The sequence below is a fragment of the Camelus bactrianus genome, chromosome 6, assembly GCF_048773025.1.
Source record: "Camelus bactrianus isolate YW-2024 breed Bactrian camel chromosome 6, ASM4877302v1, whole genome shotgun sequence".
Lineage (NCBI taxonomy): Eukaryota > Metazoa > Chordata > Mammalia > Artiodactyla > Camelidae > Camelus > Camelus bactrianus.
This window is the reverse complement of record NC_133544.1, coordinates 36,359,381-36,381,638: the sequence shown is the minus strand read 5'-3', so window position 1 is coordinate 36,381,638 and position 22,258 is coordinate 36,359,381. Positions and strand designations below refer to the sequence as shown.

At 42.1% G+C, this 22,258-nt stretch overlaps 2 protein-coding genes across 3 annotated transcripts in view; both read right to left on the bottom strand.

Annotated features, from left to right (window-relative positions):
• Positions 1 to 785: 785 nt before the first annotated feature.
• The window catches only part of L3HYPDH (trans-L-3-hydroxyproline dehydratase), a 30,294-nt gene continuing 8,821 nt past the window's right edge, over positions 786 to 22,258 (bottom strand). The window contains exons 5-8 of one of the 2 annotated variants that reach the window (XR_012507501.1): positions 18,746 to 19,918; positions 7,676 to 12,137; positions 4,571 to 4,652; positions 786 to 1,715 (exon numbers count right to left, since the gene is read on the bottom strand). Coding sequence is in view for 1 of the 2 variants with exons in the window: in XM_010962222.3 (XP_010960524.1) it covers positions 19,793 to 19,918 (126 nt within the window). In the remaining variant the exon portion in view is untranslated. Of the gene's footprint in view, positions 1,716 to 4,570; positions 4,653 to 7,675; positions 12,138 to 18,324; positions 19,919 to 22,258 lie in introns of those variants that run through there. The other variant, XM_010962222.3, reaches the window with a different exon arrangement.
• On the bottom strand, positions 12,144 to 14,595 carry GPR135 (G protein-coupled receptor 135). Its single transcript, XM_010962370.3, has one exon. It carries the CDS (start codon positions 14,441 to 14,443, stop codon positions 12,941 to 12,943), a length of 1,503 nt encoding a protein of 500 aa, XP_010960672.3. The 5' UTR covers positions 14,444 to 14,595; the 3' UTR covers positions 12,144 to 12,940.

Here is a 22,258-nt window from a genome sequence, read left to right as displayed (position 1 = left end):
ACAGAGGGGAGGGGGGGAGGAGGTTTCCAGGCAGCCTGAGCATCCCCAAGGAAACCAGGGTCCTCTAGGTGCACAAGGGGCACCAGTTAGTCTCAGTGAGTTCCTCACTGCTTGGCTCGCTGCCCTGAGACGTGGTCACTAGGTTCACTTTATTAGCAGAGCCAACAACACAGTCCTGACCTTTAGGAAGAGGAACTGGACATTCAGGAGCTGGTTGCCTGGGCTCCCAGTCATCATTTAAGAAGTTATCATAGGAGGTCAGTTTGATTCTTACATTCCAAATATTGATGCTTAAATTCAAATTGACTTTAAACAAAAAACCCAAGGACCATCTGGCAGCAGAGAGCCTGATGAGGACAAGGGAGGCACACTAAGTGATATAAATCACACTTAAGAGAGCTCCCAGATAAGACTCGATCTCATGTCATCCTGCCTCCTCCTTATTCTCAAAACTCCGTCCCTACACACCTCCCCTACCCAACCCTGCTGGGGTTCCAATCCCAGGACTTCTGATTTTAGTTGTTTATTTAGCTGGCTATGTGATTTTGAGTAAGCTGTTTCCTTGAATCTCAGTCTCTGCATCCGTGGAATGGGAATAGCAATATCTAGCCCAAAGACATGAAATAAATGATAGAAGCAAGGGACCTAATGGAAGCACTCAGTAAGACTAGAACTCCCAAGTTACAAGCCTCATTCTATTTTCCATTTAAAGACATTTGTCTCTCAGTTGCCTCGATATTTCATCCACATATATTATGAAATAAATGATTTAAACACAAAGTTAATTAAACGTTTATAGCATTAGTCATATTTATTCCAAGTTCTTTTTCCAGAGACTTAAGGAGGCAAAATAAAAAGATACAACACTGTATGATGTTCGATCACACATCTAGTTTTAACATACGTTGGTAAAAACCTTAACTGTATAAATTATGTATTTAGTCTGTATTTCCTGTTTAAATACTTCAAATACATTTTTTGACCATTCTGAAATGTTAGTCCCAGTATTTTAAGACATGACATCATCCAGTAAGAAGTAAAAGCATTCATACAACGCCATGGCCCTATGTGTCATTGATTAGGCAAAGAGCTACTAAACAGATAATAATGTTTCACCTTATAAAGGGAAAAAATTTTAACCAAAGGTTAATCTTTCTTATTTGATTGAGAAAGCGAAAGTTGAACCGATGTGACAACTGTTGGATAAAATGTGGTAACTGAAGCATAAGGAAACTGCTTTTAAATCTTTCATAATGAATACCCTTTTACCTCCTCTGCCCCACAGACTGTCTTATTCTGTCTATTCAGCTTAAGCTATGGATTTAACACATGATACATTTGCCTTAGCTTTGCATAGCACTAAGATGATACGTTATTTTTATAACAACCAAACTACAATCAGTAAGAATGTTAAGGTGTTGAAATGTACCATGATGTGCTTTTAAAATGGTTGATACTTTTCCCTCTGAAAATTATTGCACTTGATAACGGAGCCTCCTTGTGGGGAGTTAATAGTACTTCAGTCTTTCAAATCATGGGTAAAACGTTATCTTAATTTTTTCCCCATTCACAGTGGAAGCGTATGTAGGAGTGCTCGCAGGGAAATATGTATTTGCCTGTGGACTCCTGACATCCAGAGATCGGCAGGCCCTTAATGACCACCAGGAGCGGTGAACTCTGCCGACTCTCCTTTGGTTTGTCTGCAGTCCTTGCAGCTAAAAGTAAAGCAGATCAACATTTTTTTTTCTTTGTTAGGTTCTTTGGAGAGAAAACAAGGTGAACAACAACTGTTGACTTTTAAACTGGCCCATGTAGTGGGACCCTTGAGAACATTATTAGTCAGGTGTGTGTTTTGCCTTAATCTAGCAGAGATTTCTCTACTTTTGACCCGAGAGCATATTCCTGAGAGGAAAGGTAGCCTTATTTAACAAAGCCCAGTGCTTTGGGAGAGAGACGCCAGCCATCCACACCAGTCAACTTCATCAGTGAACATGGTAACAACTCTTACATTCTGGTGCATGTGCTTTCTTGACCAATGACAGGGATCCAGCTGAAGGAGGAAGAGTCAGGGACAAGGGAGTAGTGATGTAAGATTATCTTCTACTCCTCGCTCATATGTTGAGAGGATAAAACAAGATACTGGATGTGAAAAATTATCTGAATCCAAAATAGAGAGGTTTAAAAGTAAAAAGGTAAGACTGGCTTACAGTCTAACTGAACTTTTTCCAGATTTTTTTTAACTACTCAAATGCACAACTTAGAAGTGGTATATTTTCAAGGGCCCAGGCCAGTGACTCAGGCCTCACTCAGAGGCTACTGGGCAGAAAAGGCAGTGCCTCCAGCCAACAGGCCTGAAAAAGCCAAGGGTTCATTGCAGGAAAAAAAAAAAAAAAAGGTAAATGATTTTACTCCCAAGACCAAGAAGAGGGATCTGCTCCCCTCTTCAACACAGACCCCTCAAAATGCTCTTTTGTGGTTTATTTTTACCATTTATTTCTAAAATACATGCTTATTATAAAAATATAATAGGATAAATTATTAACTGAAGAATCTTACATTGTTTGGTAAAAATATTATTTAGTAGTAATATTTAACAGATATCTTTTCAGATTTCAATACAAGATGATTATCCAAAAATAAGGTCACTCATAAATATTTTATAACAGACTTTTTTCTTTAATGAAATTTGTAGATATAATCTCACTTTACTAAATACAGATTTCATAATAAAAATCAGCATTTGTTGCCCATTTACTATGGGGAGGCATCATGCTAGGTGCCCTATATGCACACGCAGTATGTAAATTACTCCATCTTTCTGCCTAGGGCTATTTTTCAGACTTGAGCACTGGGAGGTGGAGCCCAAGTAGAAAACAGTGGTATTCCCAAACTGAGAATGTACAGATCAGAGTTCAAGGCAGCTGAACTGACCAAAAATTTGTGGACCAGAGTATTAGAGAAAAGGGAGTTACGTGATGGAGGGAGACAGAAGTCTGCAGGGGGACTCTCCCAAAGGTCGTTACAGAACTGGGGCGTACATATAGAGAAAAAGCTTGCCATGAAGCCTAGGAGAGATTGGCTACTGTAAAACTGGGAGATGAATGAACACAGATACCGGACATTATATTGGACTTAATGACGTTGGAGTTATAGTCCAGCCAGAGTGGAGAGATTTCACAGAGCATATTGAGCATTCTTTTAAGACAACAGAAAGACTAACTTGGCAGGGAAAATTATGTCCCCAAATAAGAGTCATATCCTAGGACTAAGGACAAAACTAGACTGCCTTAAACAAAGATTAAAAACCAAGCCTGAAACGATCTAAAGGACACACTAGTAATTTAAGTAACACACCCTTTAAAGGAAAACACAAAATCCATTGTCTACAATACATTGTCTAAATATCAAACATATAATCAAAGATAACTAGACAAGAAAAAAGGAAAGGAAATATGAACCATAATCAAGAAGATGCAGACCCTTCTTCTTGATTATGAACAGACCCTTGTATAACCCAGATGTTTGAAACACCAGGCAAGGACTTTAAAAACACCTGTTATAAATATGATTAATGGCTTAAAGGAAAGGGTGGACATACTGAATGAACATGTGGGAATTCTCAGCAAAGAGCTAGAAATTCTATTTATTTCCAATATAAATTTTTCCTATTCTAGAACTTCATACGAAATCACATAGTATGTACTTTTGTATCCAGATTTTTCTCTCGGCAAAAGGTCAAGCATTAATCTGTTATCGTGTGGCAAGTAGCTTATTGCAAAGTAAACAATGAAGTCATTGGATGCTTATACCTAAATGTAGAACAATGATTACGATAGTGACAAATGCAGACTGATAGAACGGTATTTTCTTCACAACCCATTACATCGAGAAGTGTAGCAAACTGTGATGTAGCTTTCTAAATGGTGAATAGTGCTCGATAAAAATATAAAACAAATACAAGTATTAATAAAATAGTCACACTTAAACTTTTCAGTGTTTACTAAACTATGTTTAAAATCCTGTGTTTCTATGAAGAATGAATTAAATCTGTGTAATTGCATAATGATTCATAGACTTGTCAGCTATTTCAATATTTGGTGGGACATTTGATAGTTTTGTGGGATGTGGGACAATTCTGCCTCAGGCAGTGTTCTCATACACTTTGCAGGACAGTTAGCATTCTCAGACACCACTCACTAAGTGCTAGTGACACTGTGATACCAAAAATGCCCCCGTAGAATAAGAGCAACTCTGTCTTCTCATCAAAGTCTTAAAACTGTCAGATTAACATATTTTCTCTAAAATGCGGAAAAAGTCAAGATAAAAGACAAACCACGAACTAGCAGAAAATATTTGCAAAAGACACATCTGATAAAGGACTGTTATCCAAAATATGCAAAGAATTTGAAAAAGTTAGTAAGAAAATGCACAACCCAATTTAAAAATGGGACAAAGACCTGAACAAATACATCAGAGAAGACATCCAGATGGCAAACAAACATATGAAAAGATTCTCTACATCACCGGTCATCAAAGAAATGCAAATTAAAACAATAAGATGAGTACATACCTATTAGAATGGCCAAAATCCAAAACACTGACAACGCCAAATGCTGGTGAGCATGTGGAGCAACAGGAACTCTCATTCATTGCTGGTGGAGATACAAAATGGTATAGACTTTTCAGAAGAGATTGTCAATTTCTTACAAAACTAAACATACTCTAACCATACAATTCAGAAATCATGCTCCTTGGTATTTACCCAACTGAGTTGAAAACTTATGTCCACACACAAAAAAAACTGCTCATGGACGTTTACAGCAGCTTCATTATTTCCAAAATATGGAATCAACCAAGATGTCTTCCCATAGGTGAATGGAAAAATAAATTGTGGTACATCCAAACAATGGAATATTATTTGGTGCTAAAAATAAATGAGCCATCAAGCCATGAAAAGACATGGAGGAAACTTAAATGCACATTGCTAGGTGAAAGAAGTCAATCTGAAAAAGCTATATACTGTATGATTCCAACCATATGACATTTTGAAAAGACAAAAGCACACAGACAGTAAAAAGACATTGCTTGGCAGAGGTTGGTAGATGAATAGGTGGAGAACAGAGGACTTTTAGGACAGTGAAATCACTCTGCATAATGCTATAATGATGGATACATGTCATCATACACTTGTCCAAATCCACACACTGTATAACATTAATGGTGAACCTTAATATAAACTATGAACTTTGAATAACAATGTTGTATGTATGTCGGTTCATCAACTGTAACAAATCTCGTGGAGGATATTAATAGATAATGGGGGAGGCTATGCACATGTAGCAATAGGGAGAATATGGGAGATCTCCTTACCTCTCAATTTTGCTGTAAACCTAGAACTGCTTTAAAATAATTAAATCAAAAAAGGGTGGTAAACTTTCAAAGAGTTTAAACATGATAAAACCAAAAATATACCTTAAAAATCCGTAAGAATAGATATTCAAATTCCTAGATAATATATAAAACACATATTATCCAGAAAATTGACTACTTACCCTTCTCATTGCCTAGCTTCAATTTTCACTGCTATTTTATCTTCATTTTCTCTGTATCCATATACTTCTTATTTTTAAGTAAGTTCTAGTCACCCCTATTAATATAAAACAAACTTACTTCCATTGTCCCCTCTAGCCGTCTTCCTCTGCTCTCTATAAGCCCAAGTGCTTGAGAGACTGGCCTCTGTTTGCTGCCTTCAGTTTCTCATTTCCTATCACTAAGGTATCTGGTGTCTGTTACAGGCAGGCTCCTAAAATGACTCATTACAGTCACTAATTATCTTCTAATAGCTTTTTCTCAGTCCTCATCCTATTTATCTCTTTGTAGTATTTTGTCTATTATTGTTCTTTCAGCCATAATAATTGCTGGGCATTTACTATGAATATTTACTAAGGACCTAGCACTATGCTAAGTGCATCACATATACTATCCTCTTAAGTCGTTATTATTTTTTTACACATGAGGAAACTGAGACATCGTGAGATTAACTTGAGCGCTGTCACACAGCTGTTAAGTGGTAGAGCTGTTAAGCTTTACACTGGGTTAGGCTGACCCCCTAAACTGGCTTCCTTAGCCACTTCTGATAATGAATATGCAGTTATTGTAGGAGATTAAGAAAATGGAGGACAGTGCTATTATGGGTTAAATTGTGCCCTCCAACCCCTACCGCTCCCAACCCACCTGCAAAGATGTGCTGAAGACCTAACCCTTGGTGCCTGTAAATATAACCTTATTTGGAAATAGTCTTTCCAGATACACTCATGTCAAGATTAGGTCACTTGGGTGGGTTCTATTGCAATACGACTAGTGTTCTTCTAAGAAGAGGGAAGCTTGAGCACACAGATAAACAGCTTGTCAAGAAAGACAAGTAGAACGCTATGTGAAGACACGATTAGAGCAATGCAGCTGCAAGCCAAAGGATCCAGAGATTGCTGGCAAACCACCAGAAGCTACAAAGAGGCAAGGAATGGTTCCCCTACAGGTGTCAGGGGAAGCAGAGAACTGCCAACACCTTGATTTTAGGCTTCTAGCTTCCAGGAACTGGGAGAGAATAAGTTTCTGCTGTTTTAATAGTTTGTGGTACTTCATTATGGCAGTCCTATGAAATTAATACACATACAACCAGAAATATAAAACAATACTCCCTTCACTGTTAACACTGAGATATTTATGTCTAGTCTTTTTCTGTGTGTGTGCATTCATTTAAAAAATAGGTGTTACCGTTGAATATTCAGTTCAGAATCTTGCTTAAGTTAAAATTCTAAGAGGATTTCCCCAACTTATTAAAATATATATAAAACAATTCATAATAACTATATTTCTTTGTATGAATGTATCATTTATTTAACCATTTATTATTGGGTGTTTTAGTTATTCCCAATGATAACTGATAATCATCTTTATATCTAAATCTGTCCGTATTTGTGAAATATTTCTATAAACTCGTTGGGAGAAGTGGAATTGCTCATCAGATGATACATTGTTTATGTCTCTTTCCCTGATTCCCTTCAGCAAACTAGCTGACCTGTGGTTTAGCTTGTATTTCTCAAGATACCAGGCCCCACTTTATTGTTCATCACCAAAAATGCATTGTTTCTGAGAATGCCCTTGGACTTGAACTTCCCCACACTCTGTTTTAAATCAAGTTAGTTCCTTAGGGAGAGCTTCAAGACTCTCTGCCTAAAGGCCTGTGTATACCTCTGAGCAAAATCCCTGGGACACTGCTCTGAGGCTGGGGGAAGAGAGCGGCCTGTTTCTTTCGGGTACCTGCTTCTCTGGGAGTGATTATCTGCTTTAGGAGCAGGGCAGTGGGTGGAGGCAGCAGCCTGATTCCAGCGTCTCTTAGTTCTTTCTAGCACAGAGCCTCCCCTCTGCTAACCAGGTGGGTGAGGACAATCATGGCCCCAGTATTATGCACCCGAGGTCAAGCAACCACCCTGTGAACGGGGGACAGACGGAAGAGAACGCCCAACCTCTCAGCTGTAATCACTTGGGATTTAGCCTCTCCAACATGGGGCTGTAAAGATGAGAAGTTCTCATGTCCCGCTCCTCCCAGGAAGCTATCTGGCCCTGGGCTAGGAGCTGGGGAGAGAGGGGGCCCTGGGTTCTTGACTGTACTCACCGGAAGCTTCTGTCACACAGAGCTGAGAGAGCGAGGAGGTTATAATTCAAATTCCACAGACTTCTGCTGTTCTGAGTTAGAGTAGACTTTCTCGCATAAATGTTTCTTCATTTGCTATATACTCTTGTTACCGAATCAGGTTCGTCCTACCGGACTCACAGCAAGCCAAAGGCTGAGCCGCAGAGGCATGTAGCAAAGAGAGGGCTTCCACACAAGGCAGCCAAGCGAAGAGGTGGAAGCACCGGCAGCTCTCCCCCCGCAGAGGCGAGGGTGCGGGTGCTTACGGGATGACGGAGAGACGCTGGGACGTCTGCAGCGCGGGGGGCGTGGGGAAGGGTGATTGGAAAAAGGTGCGTGAATCCTCCTCCTGCAGCCTTCTGCGCAGGCGTAACTAGGTTACAGGCCTCGAACCATCTGAGGGTGGAGTTTCCAGCCTCTGACGTCAAAGGTCACCGGGCACTCGCGCATGCCTAGTTGGAGGGCCGGTGGTCAGCCAACTCAGCTCAAACTAGGCACAGCTGACCCCAAATTCCTGGAAAATAACTCGGGCAGGTATCTTATTGTTTATGCTACGTGTTGCTTGGAGGACAAGCAAGTCAAAAACAACCTTGATTAGTGAAAGCAGATGAAATGGATTTGAGTAACCATTACCCATAGTTTCGCTCTTACGACAATTTCCAGAGACTTCAAGTAGCAGCTTTTTCAGTATTCTCCACCAGCTATACTTGTTTCATCGGCGAGCAGGTCACATAGTTTTTCAATTCCATTCCATAAGTAGAACTCCCAACGTATACTTCATGTATTATTTTGATTAACCTCCAATACTAAAAAGTTTCAAATCATCAAAAATATTAAAAAGTAATTTTTTAAAAGTCTAAGACAGCATTATAGGGGTTGCCACAGCCCTCTGTTAATGCTGAGACGGCGTAATAATCTTTCTTTGTCCAAAGAGGAGCTCTAAGTTTGTCCAAAGTTAGAGCTGGACCCTCTGGGACTGAGTGGGGGTAACTCACACAGCCTGCTGTGGATGTGACCGGAGACAAGATTGGTGGGTGCCTCAGAGGATGCCGGCATAGACGCATGATCACTGAAGACTGATGTTCACCTGTGCCCTGGTGCTAAATAAGCCTGTAGAACCTGGATGCTGCCATCTTAAATTTCTAACATTTGGCAGAAGAGGGGATTGGGGAAAAATCTGAGTTCATAAAAGTGCTGTTCTTGCATTGTGAACTAGGATTTAGGTCTGTAAACATGTAGGCAATTCTTTTGACAAATTTAGTTGAAGGGAGGGAGCTGAGGGAGAGAAAGGAGGGTGGATAAATAGGAGAGGTTTTGTTTTTGCCTTTTAAGTGAGAGCTTAGGGCATGCTTAAGTGCTCATGGGAAGGATTTGCTTCAGCAGGAAAGGCTAAGGATACCAAGGAAAGGAGATAATTGATAGCATGTGGTTCCTGAGGCTGTGGAGGGGAACAGCTTCTTTATTATTGGAAAGACAGCTGCGAACTGGTGTAAATCTGGTTTAGTTTGTTACATTTGGTGGCTAAAATATGAGCGTATATATAACTGAAGGCTTCCTTTTTCTATGTGAAGTAGGAACAAAAGTGGCCTTCCAAGAGGGAAGAATTGGTTAAAAGTCTGAGTGGAGAAAGTTTGACGGGTCACTAAAGGGGCAAAAAGAATGAGCTGACCAGCGAAGAGGTTCAGACTGCTGGGCAGGGTGGAGGGGTCCAGACAGGCTATGGCTTCTGGGTGCAGAAGACACTAGTTGATCTGACACTGTAATTTTTCTTCAGCTGTGATCAGCTGCCCTAGGGTAGGGATGGAGAAGACCAATAGGGTCATCTAGGGCTGGGATTATACCAGAAAAGAACTGCTCAGAATCTCTTCATATATTTTTAAAAGATGCCTCTTATACAGCTGTTCTCTCTTTTAAATTTCGTTATCTATTTCCCACCCCTTTGATAATTGATTTTATCTCCCCTGGGTCTTTTCCAGGTATCCCATTATCTTTTACAAATTAGAGAGGCAATACCGTGCAGTGATTAAGACAGCACTTCTGGCACCAGTCTGCTAGGTACAAATCTTACATCTAGCATTTACTTCCTGTGTGTTCTTAGACAAATCACATAGCACCTCTGTGCTTCAGTTTCCTCATCTGTAAAATGGATGGAGTGCTAATATTAGCATCCCCCCACACCTTGGAGGATTGCTTTGAGGATTAAATAAGCTAATGTATGTACTATGCTGACTACGACTTGTAATTTAAATAATCAAGCTGGGAGCAGAATGAGATAGGAAAGATTACATTCTAGCCTTTATGTACTAAGTTTTATTTAGTACATCCCAATATTTCATAGCTTCTCTTTCCTCTTTTCCCACAAAGTCATAAGGAAAGGTCTAAGTCTTATTTGAGAGTTATTCTCATCCTTTGTTCAAGGCACTAATTTTTGTCTCTACGTATCTACAACTAAACCAGATTGGTTCCTGGCATTTATCTACCTACATGTCTTTTTATTCCAAATCCATCTCCTCTTTTTGATAACCACTTCTAAAAATGCTGTAATTTTTCTTCCCCACAGGTAAACTGAAGAGTCCTGATTATGGCCAACTATTATAAAACTCAAAGTCCTCAATTAAGCTGTATGCCCTCTTAAGGTGGGTACTGTGTTTTCTACCTTTTAGTAGCCTTGGCATCCAGGAAGTTTCTCTACATAAAGTACAAAATAAAAACAGTAGGTGGTAATGATGGTGATGATGACCGAGGTGATGATGGTGATGATAGTACCGTAACTTCTCATCCTTGGTTTCCCTAGTCATTGATCTCTGTGGGGACAACAGAGGGTGGGGAAGGGAATATGGGGCTCTGAGGTTCAAGTCCTAGTTCTATCACTGACCAGTTGTATAGCCTCAAATTTAAAAACAAACACAAGGCTGTAAATTGCTCAGTAACATTACCAACTTTGTCTCTCCTCTCCCATTCTTGCCAATCATAACTTTTAGAACCACTAACAAAACAATCTCCTCCCCAAGCCACCCCCTTCCTAAAACTTCCTACCCTCTGCCTATGAAGAGTTAGGGTGGGAATTCCTTTTCTGCCTAAAGTCTTCATGCCACCACCTTGTCGCTTCCAATCTCATGGATTTTCCCTTCACTCACCAGGCAGGTTTATGCCATGTCATGTTTATTTTTAAATACCTTCCTTCAGTTCTTCTCGGGCAATACCATATTTTGCAACATGCCCGCCTCCTTCCCCTAAGATCTCTAACTCTCTTTCTGCCTCTGTTCACAATTGCTGAATCCCTGCTCTAGGATACCTTTCATAATTGGAAGACTTTTATCATTTTTCCCTAAATATCAGACGTGACTTCCATTTTCTCACAATGCTAAAAAGTACACAACTTTTTTGCCTTTAACAGGATATCTGTTAAATGTGAGTTCAGCTGCATTAAGTCTGTACGTGTTTTATAATAAGTGCTGAAGAGAGATGATCCCACCTACTTTGTACTACACTGAGTATAGCAAGATCGATTCAGATAATTTATAAACTTCTGATTGTGATGATGCCTTGAGAAAGAGAAACAATTAAAACACCTTTAGCTCTGACAAGAATCATATATTTCCATCTTTGATTACAAAATAATGACATACACTCATGTGTCACACAAAAAAATTAAATACTAATAAACATCTTTGAACACTTCATGAGGGAAAAAAGTGTCCTTTTCACATTAAAATCTTTATCTGAGAGCTGATGTTTCATAGTTTAAAGTTTAAAGTACTTACTCAGTGAAGGCTGTGCAATATTGAAGGGGCAAGATGGAGGAAAAGAAAGAGGGAGAAAACGCAAAAACATCTTTTAAAAATTCTGAGGAAATGATTCTATGTACAGTGGCATTTAATGTGAGAAATTTCACCCACACAAATCCTAAATTGTGCTTTTGAATTTTTTTTTTAAAAAAGCATCTTTGTTTTGCACCTTTCTGAAGGTATTTCCAGCTTGATTGAAGTACCTCTCTGACTTTGTGCCTAGGTTATGAATACTCTTATTACATATAATAATCTCACAGCCATTCTCCTTTCAAATAAAGAACACATTATTTTACATGTCATGTCTATAGAGTAACCACTTTTGTTTAAACAAATGTACCCAACCTTCCAAATGTAGGAGAACATGATCTTCTTGGAGACCTTTATTCTTCTTCCAAGAATGCAGCCACTTCTCAAAAAATTTTTTGAATTCTTTAGAATCATCTTCGGTTAGTCAAAAGCTACATAGGATAGCCAAGTTGGTTACTTTATAGACCTCTCATATACATATATATGCATTACTCACCTGATTCAATCAACTTGACTTCAAATTACATTTGGTTGCATCCAAAAATCAAATTTACCTCCAAAGCAAAGATTTTTCTATCATGAAAATTATTTTTTAAGAATGTGGACGCTTTCTCTGAGCAGCACTCCTAAATCATTAGAAACAAAAGTAGCAGGTTAGAATAAAGTTAAAGACTCAAAGCTTCCAAGGCAGATAATATTGGGAGTCCAAGGGGGGACATTAATTTCTAAGTATAATTCTGGAATACTTTTTCAAAAAGCCACATTTCTTTATGTTCATACTTCTATTTGGGCCTCAAATGGTTGAATTTTATAGTAATAAACCACCTTTTCAAAATCCTAAAATGGTTTTAAGTAGGATATTAATTAAAATTTCCCATAAAGATTATAAGGGTAGGGTGGGGGGGGGGGGGGGGAGGAAACGCACCAAAGTAAGGATAAGAATTTATACTCCTAACTTAAGCACCCAAAGCATGTGTTAGAGGTGCAAGTTCTAGAAATCTGAAGTTCTGTGGAATGCTGGTGATTTAGAGGGGACTTCAAGCAATTTTTAAGGTCTCCATTCTTTCCTGGAACTCTACATATTTGAACAAATACCACTTGCATTTAATAATTGTTTGTTTGTTTCACAGTGTGAGTCCTGTAATATTAGCTATTCAGTAATTGTGAATTTTATTTTTGTCACTTTTGGCACTTACAGTTCACAATGCTTGGTTGTGTGGTTTACGATTGTTTTAATTTCTGCATTTTACATTCCTTTGGGCACTTCTGAAGGAAGGGAAATTGTGTATGTTTTTGGGGGGAAGTGGTAAGCCTTCCTCTCTGTCTCTTTTAGTTTCGTTTTAGGAAATACACGATTCTTCCCGGAATCCTGTGTTTTAAACGAAGTGGGTGAAAATTTGCCTTCACAAGCTGTGCAGCCCAACCCTTCTTAGAGACTGGTATCCCCGGGTACGGATTTAGGCTGTTTGGCCGCTGCTGTCACAGCCTCTGGTGGCCCCTCTCGGCAGAAAAGCACAACAGGATTTTTGCGAGCCCACATGGCCACATCCCCTCCCATAGCGCTGGTCGGCTTGGAAGAGGACGTCCGGCTGCAGGCCCCCAGGCGGTTGGTACAGCGATTTCGAAGGCGATTACGGCTTCTGGCCTGCAGAGCCCGGCCCTGGTTGGGCAGGAAAGCGTCCACATTCCTAGTCCGGTAGCCCTCTTCTCGGCTGCGTCCTAGGAGCATAGAAATGTTGGGGTTGCGAATGGCGTAGATGACAGGGTTGATGGCCCCATTGGCCCAGGTCAGCCAGACGGCCACCACGTTGAGGAACGAGGGGGCCTGCGTGGCCTGGGCCTGCCGGGCCGCTGCCAGCAGCACCAGGAAGCAGTAGGGCCCCCAGCAGCAGATGACGAAGACAATCATGATGAGCACAGTGGTGGCGGTGCGCACGTCGCTGAAGAAGCGCAGCACGCGCGCGTAAGTGGTCAGGGGCCGCACCCGCAGGTCGGACAGGCGCACGGTCTTGCAGATGTGGTAGTGGCAGAAGCACATGAGCAGGAAGGGCAGCAGGTAGCAGGCCACCACCAACCCGACGCTGTAGGCCGCGCCCAGCTGCGCTGGGTCTGGGGACGTCCGGTACAGGCAACCGTGGAAGCTCTGCGCCGCCGGGGGCCCCTGGGGCGCGCGGAACAGCTCCCAGGGCAAGGAGAAGCCCAGGGCGGCCAGCCAGGCGCCCGCCAGCAGCTGCAGCGCGCGGCGGCGCCCTATCTTCTCCCGGGGCGGCCGCACGATGGCGCAGTAGCGGTCCAGCGAGATGAGGGCCACGCTGAGGGTGGACACGATGCCGAAGCACGAGCTGAAGAAGCGGCTGGAGGCGCAGAAACCGCGCCAGGGTCCCGCGGCGGCGGCGGCGGCGGCGGCGGGCGCCGGGCCTCCGGGAGGCGTAAAGAGGTCCAGGAAGGCGGCGGGCAGGCAGAGCAGCGCCGTGAGCAGATCCGACAGGGACAGGGACAGGATGAAGGCGTTGGTGACGGTGCGGAGCTGCCGGTGCTTCACGATCACCCCCATCACGGCGCAGTTGCCCAGGCTAGACAGCAGGAAGATGAGCAAGAGGACGAGCGCCTGGGCCGCCACTGCCGCCCCGTGCGACAACAGCGGCGCCGCCTCGGGGCCCAGCGGCAGCCTCCCCGCTGCCCCCGGCGCCCCGCGCCCGCCAAGGCCGCCGCCAGCCGGGATGCCAGTGCTGTCGCCCCCGCTCCTGTCGCTCTGGTTCCCCAGCGCCGCGGCCGCCGTGGTGCTGAAGGAGAGCACGGCCGCCGCCGTCGCCGCGGAGGAAGTCCCGCCAGGCGTGCCGGCCGCGGAGGGGGCGCCGGGGTGTGGGCTGCCAGACAAGGCCGTGCTCACCACCGGGCGGACGGGCGGCGGCGGCGGCGGCTGCTCCTCCATGGGGCCCCGCGGCGGCTGCAGGTCTGCTCATGCCGCAAGCCCGAGGTGGCTCGGGGCCGGGGCTAGAGGCATCTGCCCGGAATGGGGCTGGGCCGGAGGGGTGGCAGTTGCCCCGGACCCTGCGGAGCCCTTGACGTGCGTTCCAGGCGTTGCCGAGGGAACCGTGTGTTTACGCAGCAACGCGGGGCGGGACGCCAGCCAAGTACCTTCCGAAAAGCCGGCCCAGGACCTCACCTCTCCCGGAGGTTACCCAGCCACGGGGCTGGGGGGCTGGGCTCCAGAGAGTGCCAGGTCGACCTCCTCAGGGACCACTGCTGGCCAAATAAATCTGGACAGGCCCTCATCTAGGTGACCAAATTCAACAAGGGTTCACTCTCAAGCTCTCCTGTTAGATACAAATGTCCTATAGGGAGGCCTGGGGTGGGGAGTGGGGCTGCTTTGCTTCTTGTGGGTGTTTCTGGCATTTATAGGTAGGAAAGGAATCTAGAACCTGAAGTGGAAAATGACCCAAATCCGGAGATCTTAAACTTGAGGAGGCAGAGAATTTTAAGCAAGTTGTCCTCAACCTTGAGGGTGCAACAGAATCACCTAGAAGGTGTGTTTAAACACAAGTAACTGGGCCCAACGCCAGAGGTTCAGATTCAGTAGGTCTGGGGTCCTATCCCTGAATCTGCATTTCTAACAAGATGCTGGGTGGTGATGATGTTGCTGGTCCAAGGACCACAGCTGGAGAACCACTGATGTTGTGAACTTATTAAAATGCAGATTTACTGTCTGACTCCCAGGATTACTGAGGGTGGCCCCATGAATCTAAACCCCATAGGTGATTCTGATATAGGTGCTCTGAGGCACTAGGATATGGATCTTGGAGAAAGGATGTCATGTTGTTTTCAGGGACCTCAGGACCATAACTGGCTCACACGTGTCAGGGGAGATGGGAAAGTGATTGGTTCCTTGCCCTGCGGGCAGCCTTCACCAGTTCTCTGGAATGTGGTATGCTTTGAGTCTAAGGTGCTGCTAGCCAGGCAGTCACCACAGATGCTGCTCCAGATTTCTGGCAGAGAGATGCAGGAATGGGAAGGGCTTGCCTGCCCAGGCTGCATCTCAAGTTTTGGGGCATGGCCTCTAATTGGGGGTGGGAAGTGGAGGGTGAGGGGGGTGATAAACACTCAAGTTCTCTAAAGCAGTGTTTGCAAAGTGTGAACCCCAGACCAGCAGCATCAGCATGACCTGGGAACTTGTTAGAAATGCAGATTCCCAGGTCCCACCCCAAATCTACTGAATCTGAAACTCCGGGGGTGAGGCCCAGCCACATGCCCTGCAAGTGATTCCAATGCACACTTGAGAAACATGATCTAAAAAATGGCTAGTATACCCTCAGGTCTTAGAATCAATGATATTAGTGTTTCGGGTGCTTAGTTCAGTGAGGAAAAATACCCTGCTGGAAACTTACAGTATAAATAGAAGTTCATTTAAGTGGTAAACTGAGACTGGGTTTCTCAGTCTCAGTATTATTGGCACTTTGAACCAGATAATTCTTTGTTGTGAAGACTACCTGATGCATTGCCGGATGTTTAGCAGTATCCCTAGCCTCTATGCACAAGACGCTAGTAGTAACAACTAAAAATGTCTTCAGACATTGCCAAATGTCCCAGGGTAGAGGTGGGTGGGGGGGTAAACCTCAGCTGATAACAACTGAATTAAGACAAAAGTATATAACAGATTAATTTAGCAAATCTCTATGCTAGGTTTTCAGAAACAACAAAGATAAAGATCCCAGACCAAAGAACCTGCAGTTTTAGGCAAACACAAATATATTACAATGTCATAAACGTTGTTTAAAAATATGACTGTAAGAAGAGTATCTGGCAACTGGGAGACCAGTTAAGAAAAGGCATTGTAATGAAATGCCGGGGAGAAATGAAGGAGTCTGAACTAAGGCATTTACAGTGAGGAAGGAGAAGAGATTTTAAGGAGGTAGTATATGGATTAGGGTTGGTGGATATAAGCAATACAAACAGCGAGCTCACCGTCTCATTTAAGCAAAAGAGGAATTTACTGGAAGGATAGGGGAAGTCCGAAAGGATAGTTTAATAACCAGCCCCAAGAACAAGAGAAGTCAGGGCAGCTCTGCAGGCAGAGACAGCAGAAACAAATTGAAGGTGATCTCTTTGGAGCTTTATTGGAATAGGTGTGCTTTAACCATTTTTCAGACCTTATGTCATTTCCCTCAAGATCCCAGGTCCTGGAGGAGAGAGTCTGATTGGAAAGCTAGGGAGCAGAAAAAATTAAGCAGCAGATAACGGGAAAAAAGCAAGGCAGGTTAAGTTATATATTTAACAAGGCATATTTGGCCAACTGAGAAATCAGCTATCTTTTGTTTTGGGTTTTGTTTTGTTTTTCAGAAAAGAAGGTAAGGTAATTTTCTCAGCCCCTTCTCAGAAAACTTGCTATAATAATGAGATCAGCTCTATTCTTTACCTCCAGATAGAGAGCTAAAAGGCTTCCTGTGTATCTCAGAACTAAAAGGAGAAGCTGCCAGGTAGGGGAGACTCACCTAGAATGCCTGGGCCCGAAACGGTAATTCAAATGGATCGGTTACAACTGCGGTCCTCCTACCAGCAGCAGCAGCATCAGCTGGGAGCTTGTCAGAAACGCTCCACCCCAGGCCTGATAAATGAGAGCCTGCATCCTAAGATCCCCGGGTAATTCACACCTACGCTGAAGTATGAGAAGCGCTGTCCTAAGGAGGGATGGTATGGAATTTATGGAATATGAAGGTTGAAGAGGAGGGTGCCCCAACTCTTACAGAGTCTTAGAGCAAAAAGCATTACAAGTTCATGGTGAAGAGGAGATGGACCTGGGCCCACATGGTTGCAGCTGAGAGTGGGTACTAATGGGGACTGGGAACTAATCTATGGCCTGGAGAATCTCTGAGCTGCTCTGTGTCCGAGCTCTGCACTAAGGGAGTAGAGGTTCCTGCTCTAAAATGTACCACACTTGCCTGCAAGAAGCAAGCAGCAGTGGCCATCATGGATTCCTTGAGTGACCAGTAAATCTGGTTGTTTGATCAAACAGTTTCCAGTGAGTAACAAGATCAAAGCCAGACTGCAGTAATTGAATAGCAAATGGAAGATGAGAAAATGTACCCAATGAGCAGACAGTGAGGAATCTAGGAGCTTGAATTGACTACGAAGGGAAGGAAATAGGGGTGAGAGATGGCAGGCTGAAGAGGGAAGGCAGACCAAGGGTGTTTCATTTTATTTATGATACTTGATAATTCCTTAGAGGAAGGAACCAGGGAGGGGAAGCAGGCTGCTTGAGAGAGGTTAAGTGATGAGGCAAGAGCCTTTGCAAGGATGGGAAGGGATAGATGTGAGCAGTATTTAGGAGAACAAACAGGGCTTTGTGACTGATGAGACGCATGGAGGTGAGAGTAGCAGGAGTTAATTCCCTTGTGGCTTTGACTCCACAGGAGACACAGTGAGGTACAGAAGGTATTCATAGTGTTGCAAGGGTTTGGCTCTGATCTGGACTAGAATTTAGGAAGATTGGGGCAGTATCTATTTCTCAGTGCTCAAGAAATAGACCGTTTTTGTTTAAGTACTATATCCCAGAACAAGTTCTGGCTGTCCGATCTTAGAAGTAGAGGAAGTGTTAGCAGGAAGATACTAGACTTGGAGTCACAAGCCCTAGATTTACAGCCACAAATATTACCTGACAAGAGTTTTAACACGTGTGACTTGCATTTCTCTCATTTTTATGAGTGAGATTAAAAACAGTGCCATAGCATGGGTGGGGCAGAGCGAGGGGTCTGCCCAGGCACAGGTGATCAGGGATGCACTGTCTGTAGTGAAATTTAAAACAATAAGAAAACTAAATGTCAGTCTATATTTTTATTACTGCCATGTGCTGACAATTCTAAAGAAGGTCAGTGACACAACAGTCCCCACCCTTGGCAGCCACGGGATAACAGTACAAACTTCATAGTGTGCTTCGTTAGAGCAGGGGATGTGTGCCTGCGCACGACAAAACGCTATAAAATGTGACTTTTAAACAATGCATGTGTCTTTTTTTTTTTTTCACTTAATGTGACTTGTGAAATTTGGAGAGAAAACAGTCACTCTGTTTCTATTAAAAATAAAAAAATACAGCAAATCTCCCTATTCTGTAGAAAATTTCTTGGTCACTGTAAGGACAGCGTTACTTTTTTGGAGGTAAGTGATTTCTTTACCACAGAATTTAATAGATAGTGGAAAACATTAGCTTTTGTGCAATTAATAGAGAAATCAAGAACATTACCTTTATAGGCTTCAATTTGGTCAGGAAGTTCAATCAGAGACCTAATAACTGGGTCTATAGGGACTTGCTGGATGACACAGCCAGTTGACATTAATTAATTCAGTGTCTGTAGGCTCAGGAAAAGAGATACTATTACTTCCCTCAAAAAAAGAGTCTCCTAATTATTGAATCACATATTGACTAATTTTTAATACTTCATTTTATAATGACTGATAATGCTCAAATTTTAACAGGCTCACAGACAATTAACTAGCAAGAATGCCAATAGTTAACACCTCTCTCATGTTTTAAATCTACCTGGTAGAGATGCAGTTGGTACAGATGAGACTCGCCTTGCTGTAGTGATTCACTGATTGACTCCTAGTGTGTAGCTGTATTTCAGTAATGCAACAAACAACCCCTCTTATAAGAGCCCTGAAATATATTAAAAGCCAGATCCTTGGTCATCTCTCATGAGCTGATAAGACTTCAGTTACCTGGCTGCAGGAGCAGGGCTTGGCAGTGCTGAGGGCATCCAGGCAGCAGCTGTAACAACTTCTACCCAAAGCAGCTGCCCACCCCAGGCCTTCCCAGGTGGTGGATGCTAAGTGCTGAGGACTTAATAATAATCCATGTCCCTTGCATCCTGCTTAGAGAGAGGGCATTATTTTAGTCAAAAAAACAGAAGACTAAAACAATACGCCTGTAAGACCCATGGTTGTGAGGGCTGTAATTCAAACTGTTATTCAAAGAGCATTTAAAACAAAATACTACAGTAATTACCATGGAGTAATATTTTTAAAGTAACAAGAACTAAGATTTTAATTTTACCTGATGTGTTCATAATTAGAAAAGTATTCTGCACTTTGGGGATTTTTGTATTCTATAAGTGATATTTATCCCAAGATACATGTGCAGATATGAGGAATAACAACTTTCTATCTAGCCATGTTGTACTATTTTAGAAAGAAAGGAAGTTGACTTACATGTACAGTTTGGATATAGTTTTCCACATAAATCAGAGAAAAATTACTTATGATAATTTCTTTAACATGAAAGGCCTAGAAGTCACTTAAGAAGAAACCCATCCTTCAATGGGTCATCATCTTCTACTGTGAAACTCGCTGTCCCCGTGTAATGGGCTTCTCCAGATACTTCCACTATAACAGCTTTAAATTCGCCACATTTTGCTTCCTGAAAAGAGAAGATGAAAGGAGAATATCAAAATACTGCCCTCATACTGTAACTAGCCTAAAAGTTGTATTCTCAATTTATCATTTTAAAGAAAACCCAAGAGTTAACTGTATAGGCAATGTGAGGTTTTTAAGGAGAGTGATGTGACTGGATTTGTGTTTTGGATGAGTTTAGCTGTGAAGTGGGGGAAAAATCTGGAGAGGAGATGAGCAACCCAGAAACCTGGTAAGAGGTAATCTTAATTCATCAGTTGAGTCTAGTGACACGATGGTAGTTTTTAGTGAGAATAGAGAACAAAATACAGAGACATTTTGGAGGGAGAACTGATAGATTTGGGGACTGATGTCTGTGGGAGGTGAGGATAGTGATGTATTAAATATGACCACAGTTTCTAGCCTGGAAGTGAAACTGGCACCACCATTAACCAAGATGGAAAATAAGACAGGAAGAACACATTTAGGAAGGAAGGAAGAGCTTTTTAACATGCTGTTTGAGATATCTCTGGGACAGTCATCTTGAGATGCGTTTAGTGGGCAGTGCTGGACTCAGGAGAGAGGCACAGGGTAAGCGTGGCAGGGCGGGAGGCGTGGGGGTCTTCATCAGCGGGTGGCTCAGAGCTGAGTTCACTCTCAAGTGGGTGGGACTGCCCCCTGGGTCAAACTGCTGATGAGATGAGAGGAAGCTAAAGATAAAATGTTGGGGACCCTTACATGGAAGGACAAGGAAAGACACTAAAGAAGATAGCTTCAGAGCGCCTGGAAGAGCCCAGACAGAAAGGGAAGGAGTGTGGTGCATGTGAAGTTATTCTGGCAAATATAATTAGTAACTATAAAGGAAATAAACTTCAAATCTTAACTACAGTGTATCTTTCTTTTCTTTTCTTTTTAAATGAGAATAACAATCTCAAGGTAAAATGTCAATGTTAGATTAGGGTACAGTAATTTCATTATATTTTTATAAAGCTGCTACAATATAGAGCCTCACTGAAAACTAAGGATGATAAAATATGGTGCTTAGCAGTGTAGGTAGGGTCTGCTCAGAGAGACCCACCCACCTGGCTCTGTTACTCACTGTTGACCTTTGGCAAATTAACTAAACTTTAATTCTCCATTTTATTATTTGTTAAAAAAGGATGATAACAGTACTGACCTCATAGGATTCTTATGAGAATTAAATGAGATGGTATATAAACAGTGCTGAGCTTGGAAACTGACACATAGTGAAGCACCCAAGAAATGTTGTTGATTATTATTTTATCTTGAATCTCAGACCTGAAGACAATGTTTTCCAAATCCTTGCATATAACATAAATGGTTTGGTATCCCATAAGATCACTGTATTATATAGGAATCCCTAACTTAAAGAAAATTCAATATTCAGAAAAACCAAACTTTAAAAACAGCTATTTTAGGATATAAAAGTCTTTATTAGGATAAATCTTTGCTATATTAAAAAAAACTCTTTGTGAGTAGATTCATTTACTAAATGGAAATGAATCATCTTGTAGTAGATTTCACTTACTACTATGAGTAAATTCATTAATTAGCTCCATTAGCCTATTTAAAATTTGATTCCATTACAAAAATTCTACTTTCCACAAATTTTTAGGGCTCTCACATCCTATTTTATAAAATGGAACATTCCTACAGAACAAAAAAAAAAAATCCAAAAGCTAATTTAATGGTTCTCAAACATTTTGGTCTCAGGATGCTTTTATACCCTAAGATTTGAGGACCTCATCCACCATTACCCTGATACCAAAACCAGACAAAGACACTACAAAAAAAAAAAAAAAAAAGAAAGAAAGAAAGAAAGAAAGAAAATTACAGGCCAGTATCTTTGATGAATATAGATGCAAAAATCCTCAACAAAATATTAGCAAACTAAATCCAACACTACATAAAAACGATCATACACAATGATCAAGTTGCAAATCAATCAACATGATACACCACATTAATGAAAGATAAAAACCACATGATCATCTCAATAGATGTATTGAGCATTTCACAAAATTCAATATCCATTCATGATTAAAAACTCTCATCAAAGTGGGTATAGTGGGAACATATTTCAACCTAATAAGGGCCATTTACAACAAACCCACAGCCAGTATAATACTCAGTGGTGAAAAGCTGAGAGCCTTCCTGCTAAATTCAGAAACTAGACAACAGTACCCACTCACGCCACTGCTACTTAACACAGTATTGGAAGTCCTAGTCTTAGCAATCAGGTAAGAAAAAGAAATAAATAGTATCCAAATTGGAAAGGAAAAGGTAAAACTGTCACTATTTGCAGATGAAATGATACTCTGTATAGAGAACCCCAAAATCTCAACCC

What these genes read in the sequence shown, in the direction of transcription:
- GPR135 (XM_010962370.3), bottom strand. Translation starts at nt 14,443, where the DNA reads ATGGAGGAGCAGCCGCCGCCGCCGCCGCCCGTCCGCCCGGTGGTGAGC.